This window comes from Mya arenaria, chromosome 10, assembly GCF_026914265.1.
Source record: "Mya arenaria isolate MELC-2E11 chromosome 10, ASM2691426v1".
Lineage (NCBI taxonomy): Eukaryota > Metazoa > Mollusca > Bivalvia > Myida > Myidae > Mya > Mya arenaria.
Window position 1 is genome coordinate 11726046 of NC_069131.1, and position 8817 is coordinate 11734862.

At 33.7% G+C, this 8817-nt stretch overlaps 1 protein-coding gene across 1 annotated transcript; it reads right to left on the minus strand.

Annotated features, from left to right (window-relative positions):
- Positions 1-373: 373 nt before the first annotated feature.
- On the minus strand, positions 374-3121 carry LOC128206711 (uncharacterized). Its single transcript, XM_052909358.1, has 3 exons — positions 2963-3121; positions 2642-2704; positions 374-754 (listed from the first exon to the last, which is right to left on the minus strand). Exons 1-3 carry the CDS (start codon positions 3013-3015, stop codon positions 544-546), a joined length of 327 nt encoding a protein of 108 aa, XP_052765318.1. The 5' UTR covers positions 3016-3121; the 3' UTR covers positions 374-543.
- Positions 3122-8817: the final 5696 nt, after the last annotated feature.

An 8817-nucleotide genomic window follows, 5' to 3' on the forward strand; every position in this document is an offset into this window, starting at 1 on the left:
TTTTTTTCAGTATATGGTCGAGTGTGTCTTTTTGCTAATTTGGACCCCAATAGGGTATATTTGATTCTGTAGGGGAGTGGTATTACATGTAGTTTTAAGGGCTTTCCCCCCATATAAGTTAAAAATGGATATCCCTTGAGTAAAATGTACATAGACTAATCAAATTTGGAGCCTTACTCTTGAAACATAACTTTAGGTATGGGTAAAACACTGTTGTGCAGAACACAAGTTGCATAATTTCTGAAATGCCATCAATGAACAACAAGGTGGATTACCAAATACTCGGTACCTGCAAGTTAACAGTAGTTTTAATCAAAGACTTTAAAGAGTACCAGCATACATAACTATGTTCTAAAATAAAAGTGTACTAAAATGTGCTGATAATTGGCAACAGACATATATCGGATATTAAGAATGTAGTTAGAGGTCCTTTACTGTAATCTCTTTCCAAATTTAACCTGTCAATGCCACAAAATTTAACTTAAATATTTGTATGTAATTTTAATAAAATTTGGCATCAGCACTCAATGTGCATATTGATCTTTATTGTTCTTTTTTTAATTGCTTTGCTAAAATAGCCACTTCTAATTCTAATTTTCTTTTTTGCAGCTGCCTGATTGCTTTACACTCCTGACAGCAACATCGATTGCATGATGTAGAGGTTGTGAACACTTTGGAAGTCCTGCTAGCCTCAGGTCTTGAAAGATGAAACGTGGCAGGAACCTCCTCTGCCTCCAGCACTGGCTGATATGTCCTGGAATTACAAACTCTAATTCTAAAATGTGCTATCATTTTTTTGCAAATCTTGTAAAAAAGTCACTATGCTGATTTGTTTAGAATGTTTTTTAGCTCGAATATTCCAAGAATAAGGAGAGCTATACTACTCCCCCTGGCGTCGGCGGTGGCGTCGGCGTTGGCGTCACACCTTGGTTAAGGTTTTGCATGTAAGCACCTTTAAGTCATTATCTCAGTAAATACATCAGTTATTGCATTGGAACTTTGGATATGTATTCCCAACTATCTAAGATACTAAATCAATGAAGTTATATAACAATTATTTGAATATAATGCAAATAATAGGCCTTTATTATTCAACTTAGAAATTCTGGTTAAGGTTTTGCGTGTAAGCACACATAGGTTAATATCTCAGCAACTACTTGAGGTATTGCATTGATACTTGATACAGTGGTACTCAACCATCCAACCTACTAAATTAATCAAGTTAGATAACTCTAGTTTGCATTTAATGCAAATAATTGCCCTTTATTATTTGACTTAGAAATTCTGGTTAAGGTTTTGCGTGTAAGCACACATCGGTTAATATCTCAGCAACTACTTGAGGTATTGCATTGAGACTGTATACAATGATAGTAAACCATCCAACCTACTTAATTAACCAAGTTAGATAACTCTAGTTTGCATTTAATGCAAAATAATTGCCCTTTATAATAATAAAATTAGAAATTCTGGTTAAGATTTTGCATGTAACTACATTTAAATCAATATCTCAGCAAATATATCATGTATTGCATTGAAACTTTACACACAGGCTCCCATCTATTTAACCTTCTTATTTAATCAAGTAAGATAACCCTATCTTTTATAATATATAATGTTTGCCCCTTTCTTATGCTCAGCACACCATGTATTGCATTGAAATCTAATCTAACAGTGATCCATGCATGTTTCGCCAAAACATTTCAATCCTTACATTGAAAAGCGGCGGAATAGTCGAGCGCGCTGTCTCTGTGACATCTCTTGTTAAATATTTTTCCCAACTTGATCATACCCGAGAATGTCTGTGATATATTTTGGAATTGAACCTGCTACCAAATTGGGACTTTCCAAACTTTGGGAAAAATACAAAGTTATGTTTGAATGGAAAGTATAATATACAATATACCTATTTCTACCTTTTTATGCATTTAATCTAAAATGGCTACCGGGTAGTCTTATCAAGATGTTGTTATCTTTTTTAAGCAATTCATTGCTGTATTCACTGAAAATCTTATTAATTATTTTGGAAAATATAATTTTATGGGGATTTTTTGGCAAGAGGAAACAGCTCTAAAGCAGTAAATTGCACCAAAAAATCAATGAATGTGTGCTATGTTTTACTTAAGTCATTAGATATTTACATGTACATGTCGGTATACATCTGAACTAATTTCTGTTTTCATGTTATTTTATATCAATGTGCATTGTAGTGTTATCTCACACTGTTATATATAAATGTCTTAGTGATATGAATGTCTTTGTGATATGTTCGTCTTAGTTATATGATTGTCTGAGTGATGTAAGTCATATAATTGTCTTAGTGATATGATATAATTGTCTTAGTGATAAGAATGTGGTAGTGATATGGGTGTGTTAGTGATGTGAATCTGACAGTGATATGAATGTCTTATTCATATAAATGTCTTAGTGATATGATTGTCTCAGTCATGTGAATGTGTAAGTTAATGGCAATGTGTGAATATTTTAATGTTTAAAATGTATTGGTTACATTCAGATGTTATTGTTATGAATGTTTAAAATATATGGATATGTAAGTAATAGCTAAGAATACTTTTTATAACGAAGATGACATCAACAGCTTGACGAAAATGTTATACAACAAGTGACTGTGAGAGATACTTACATGTAATCATTTACAAACTGATATACAGGCTGTGAATTGAGACCAACATCTGATCTGCTTTGGCTGAAAAATAAAGATTAAAATAATTATTGTTTATTTGAGAAAATTCACACATCAACTCATTTCTGTATATGGTAGGATGTGGAACTTAAGCCTTATAAAATATCATTTTCCACCATCTAATCAGTACACATATATTCACATATTGACCCATTTGGTTATTTATTTCAATGACAATATAGCAAGATGAAGTTCATTGGCATTATGCATTATTGTTGAAAATCTCAAATTTGGTTTGTAAGATATTCCATCTATTGATACCTTTCCTGTATACATGTTGAATCAAATTCTTCTGATCCACCGATTCCATCCATGGCACAGCCATCTCTGCCAATAACATCAATGACAGCATTTGTCAATTCTGACAAGGAGGCTGTATTTTGGCCATTTCCTGAAGAAAATAATGTTTTGCTTCCAATAACTTAATTTGATAAATTATTTGTGACTTTTGTACAGTATTGTCATTTCTATTTTTAATTACTGTTTGTATATAATATGAATATCACCAAGTGTGGTGGAAATAATGGCAAGTTGAGAGTTGAGTTGAGTCACACATTTCATTTCAATTAATTCTTAATGTAATCAAGAGTTCATTAACAAAATATTTATGTACATAATAACTATGTGAAAGTGTCAAAATTCACTTTTTAAATTTATTAATATGTCTAAAAAAAGGAATCATTATGTAGTTATAATATTACAATTACTATTGAAACTGCAAGTACAGCTGTGATCCTAATTGATTACCTCATTTAATAAATAACATGAATTGATTTAACTTTTTATTTAATTTCAGCAATATATGTAAAATGAGAAAAATATTAACCTGTTAGATGAAGCTGCCTTTTGTAGTCCATGAACTTAGGGCGGTGGACTTGGGTCAAGTTGTCCCACTTCTTAGTTAGAAGGTCTACAGTTCTATGTATTCCTGTAGATTGGACATTGAAGCTTCTCTCAACAGTCTCCCACATTTTTCTTTTCATCTCTGAGGTGATTCTTAAGGACAATTTGTTTTATAAAAAAATGAATATACGGTACATGCATGATTTTTCATTATTAATTATCAATAAATCCAAATGTCATGACCAGGAATCCATAACTGGGGGAGAAGGAGGAAGTTTCAGGAGCATAAAATAATTACATGATTATCTACTATCGTGCTTGGTGACGAATCTGAGAGTGGTTCTAAGAGAGGATCTTAGAATAAGACTTAGATTTCGATCTTAGTTCACATTTTCAATCTAAGGACCGATTTAAGATTTCAAATTAAGATAAGGATGAATCTAAGAGTAAATCTCAGATAGGTATTGAATACGGCCCAGTTCAATAAAACAATATTGCATGTAAATATGCATATATGTGATGCAAGTAAATTGGGTCTATATGCATATATGTGATACATGTAAATGGCGTGTATATGCATATATGTGATGCATGTAAATGGCGTGTATATGCATGTATGTGATACATGTAAATGACGTGTATATGCATATATGTGATACATGTAAATGGCGTGTATATGCATATATGTGATGCATGTAAATGACGTGTATATGCATATATGTGATGCATGTAAATGGCGTGTATATGCACATATGTGATGCATGTAAATGGCGTATATATGCACATATGTGATGCATGTAAATGGCGTATATATGCATATGTGATCCATGTAAATGGCGCATATATGCATATATCTGATGCATATAAATGGCGCGTATATGCACATATGTGATACATGTAAATGGCGTGTATATGCATATATGTGATACATGTAAATGGCGCATATATGTACATATGTGATGCATGTAAATGGCGCATATATGTGATGCATGTAAATGGCGCATATATTCATATATGTGATACATTAAAATGGCGTGTATATACATATATGTGATGCATGTAAATGGCGCATATATGCACATATGTGATGCATGTAAATGGCGTATATATGCACATATGTGATGCATGTAAATGGCGTATATATGCATATGTGATGCATGTAAATGGCGTTTATATGCACAAATGTGATGCATGCAAATGGCGCATATATGCACACATGTGATGCATGTAAATGGCGTATATATGCATATGTGATCCATGTAAATGGCGCATATATGCACAAATGTGATGCATGTAAATGGCGCATATATGCGCATATGTGATGCATGTAAATGACGTATACATGCATATGTGATCCATGTAAATGGCGTGTTTATGCACAAATGTGATGCATGTAAATGGCGCATATATGCACATATGTGATGCATGTAAATGGCGTATATATGCATATGTGATCCATGTAAATGGCGTGTATATGCATATATGTGATGCATCTAAATGGCGTGTTTATGCATATATGTGATGCATGTAAATGGCGCATATGCACAAATGTGATGCATGTAAATGGCGCATTTATGCACAAATGTGATGCATGTAGATGGCGCATATATGCACCAATGTGATGCATGTAAATGGCGTATATATGCATATGTGATCCATGTAAATGGCGCATATATGCACAAATGTGATGCATGTAAATGGCGCATATATGCGCATATGTGATGCATGTAAATGACGTATATATGCATATGTGATCCATGTAAATGGCGTGTATATGCATATATGTGATGCATCTAAATGGCGTGTTTATGCATATATGTGATGCATGTAAATGGCGCATATGCACAAATGTGATGCATGTAAATGGCGCGTTTATGCACAAATGTGATGCATGTAAATGGCGCATATATGCACATATGTGATGCATGTAAATGGCGTGTATATGCATAAATTATATCTGATGCATATAAATTGCGTGTATATATGCATACATACATGCTTACGTCTACATGCTTGCAAGTGGCGTCGAATAATATTTTAATGTCATACTCTGCATTGGAGGAGGCATCTTCATTGGCTTCATTATCTTTTTCTTCTGGTTCATCTGATGGTTCGGGTGAGAAACATCGGTCGTCACCAATGCCACCAGGACTAACAAAGCGAGCGGAGACATCTGCAGAAAAACAAAACGAATATGTGTTTAATTATGTCTCCCCCTCTCTGGGGGAGACATATTGTTTTTGCCCTGTCCGTCAGTCCGGTAGTCCGTCAGTCCGTCCGTACGTCACACTTCGTTTCCGATCGATAACTGGAAAACCGCATGACCTAGGATCACCAAACTTGGTAGGGAGGTTGGTCGTGAGGTGTAGAGGATCTCTATTGTTTTTGGGGTCACTAGGTCAAAGGTCAAGGTCGCGGCGACCCCCAATATAAAAAACATTTCTGCTCAAAATCTTGAGAACGGTTTGACCTAGGTTCACCAAACTTGGTAGGGAGGTTGGTCATGAGGTGTAGAAGATCCCTATTGTTTTTGGGGTCACTAGGTCAAAGGTCAAGGTCGCGGCGACCCCCAATGTAAAAAACATTTCCGCTCAATATCTTCAGAATGGTTTGACCTAGGTTCACCAAACTTGGTAGGGAGGTTGATCATGATGTCCATCATTTATTTTTTCTCAGCTACGACCACACAATAGGGGAGACAAGCGCTTTTTCAAAAAAGCAATCTCTAGTTAATTGTTGAAATGAGTTGTGACTCAGTGTTTGTGATTTTTTTGTTTGTTTTAGAACTGCAAATTTGTCTCTTAATTTGAACCGAACACTTTGGAAACTTATTTTCATATATTAACAAACATCAGGTTGGAACAGACTGAGCTTAGACACTTGTCAAAAGATACATTTTTATTATCAGGCGGTGTTTAGTTTATACTAAGTTGTTATTTGTCTTCATAATGCGTTAGACTCTAAGATCCGACCCCAGTTTCTCGAAACAATTTAAGTTCCTTATAACAGAATTTATTTATTAAGCTCGCTATTTTTGTTTTAGTACATTTTGAAAGATGCACTCTTACTCCCAAATAAGATTTACCACAATTAATAATATTGTTTTAATTTTTCAAAAGGGGTGAATAAATGTCGAAAACAATGGTTCTTTTGAAGGATACAGAGTTTGATTTAAAAGAAATGAACATAAAACACGGTATTTCTACCTTATGAGACTATAGTAAATCTTTTAGCGTTCACCAATCATTTAATATTTTTGCGCTTTCTGCTATTAAATACACGGTTACAATCTTCTTATAAGTTATCTATGATTTCAATAAATGCATTATTTAGTATGCAGTTAAAGGTTTATACGTCAAGATTAATGTTTGTTACACTTGTGATTTTGAATAAGAGTGCCACTTTAACAGATTTGAGACTGTAAAATGGTAGCATCTTCTGATAATTTTGACCTAATTTGTATTTGGTAAAATCAAGACAAAGTGAGAACTGCTAATTGAAAAAAGTTGCTTAAGCTTTTTAAACTTAAGAACCTTCGAGACATTTGGACCAAAAGTCACTTATGTTTTGATTCTTAAGTTGGAGACATTTGAACCAAAAGTCACTAATGTTTTGAGTCTAGGTTGAAGACATTTGTACCAGAAGTCACTAATGTTTTGAGTCTAAGTTGGAGACATTTGGACCAAAGGTCACTAATGTTTTGAGTCTAAGTTGAAGACATTTGGACCAAAAGTCACTAATGTCTTGAGTCGGAGTTCCAGACTTACACTAAGAAAAGCAAAATTATATGTTTCGTTCTTGTAAAAATGCTGTTAAAGAAGCTGAGGTGCTAAATAGTGTTGTATCTGTTACAAAACAAATCTGTTGTACAATCAAACAAACATATTTTGTAAATATCAGATAAGGGATATCGTGAAACATGTAAGAGGTCATTTTTCTGAGCCTGTGTCTAAAACTCAGACACGAGACGTAAGTGAATATTGGCCCATGTTAAGGAAAGCGATTTAGTGTATTTGCATGTTAGTTAATACAATGTGAGGAATCACGTGTCTTCAACGGGGTTCTCACATGGGTCACCATGAGTAAAAACCGCAAACAATGCACGCTACTCTAAAATTTTACTTTACTATCAAATAAGCTGATTTTCTTGAAATGGTTAATATATTTTGCAAACAATGTACGCCACACTAAAACCGTTTAGAGCAATTTTACTTTACTATCAAATTATTTGATTTTCTTAAAACGGTAAATATATTTTGCAAACAATGTACGCCACACTAAAACCGTTTAGAGCAATTTTACTTTACTATCAAATTATTTGATTTTCTTAAAACGGTTAATATATTTTGCAAACAATGTACGCCACACTAAAATCGTTCAGAGCAATTTTACTTTACTATCAAATAAGTTGATTTTCTTGAAATGGTTAATATATTTTGCAAACAATGCACACCACACTAAAATCGTTTAGAGCAATTTTACTTTACTATCAAGTTATTTGATTTTCTGAAAACGGCAGAGGCGGATCCAGGAATGAACGTTAGAGGGGGCGTAACTTAGGGGCGCAACCTTTTGACATGCACCCCTCCCTCTGAACCGAAAGTGTATGGCATAAACTGTTTGCATATGGATTGGGGGTTAAGCAATCAAGAAAAATTAACAATTTGTAGTTGGAAATGATGCATTATAGGCGTATTTTATTATTTTTTATCTCCTAAAATGACATAAAAAGTAAACTTTGACGATTTTAGAGGGGGCGCGCGCCGGAAGCGCCCCCCTCTAAATCCGCTAGTGAAACGGTTAATATATTTTGCAAACAATGTACGCCACACTAAAACCGTTTAGAGCAATTTTACTTTACTATCAAATTATTTGATTTTCTTAAAACGTTTAATATATTTTGCAAACAATGCACGCCACACAAAAATCGTTTAGAGCAATTTTACCTTACAATCAAATTATTTGATTTTCTTAATACGTTTACTATATTTTGCAAGCAATGCACGCCACACTCAAACCGTGTAGACAAATTTTACTTAACTATCAAATTATTTGAATTTCTCCATGCGGTTAATATATTTTGCAAGCAATACACGCCTTTCGGGTTAAGTTTTGCTTTATAATTTCTTAATGCTGTTATTTTATGGCGCAAATAACAATAAACTTGTTCTTCTTTCAAATGCAAAAATTAAAATTTCTTTTAGACTCGTCTTAATGAATTACAAACGATTAAAACAATATCATGTATTTACTGTAATAGATCCATCTACCAT

Excerpts from the sequence above, each read along its gene's own strand:
- LOC128206711 (XM_052909358.1), bottom strand. The coding sequence starts at position 3,015 with ATGGATGGAATCGGTGGATCAGAAGAATTTGATTCAACATGTATACAG. Across the intron at positions 2,705-2,962 it reads TCAACATGTATACAGGAAAG|CCAAAGCAGATCAGATGTTG; the intron begins GTATCAATAGAT and ends TTTATTTTTCAG. Across the intron at positions 755-2,641 it reads CAGTTTGTAAATGATTACAT|GACATATCAGCCAGTGCTGG; the intron begins GTAAGTATCTCT and ends TTGTAATTCCAG.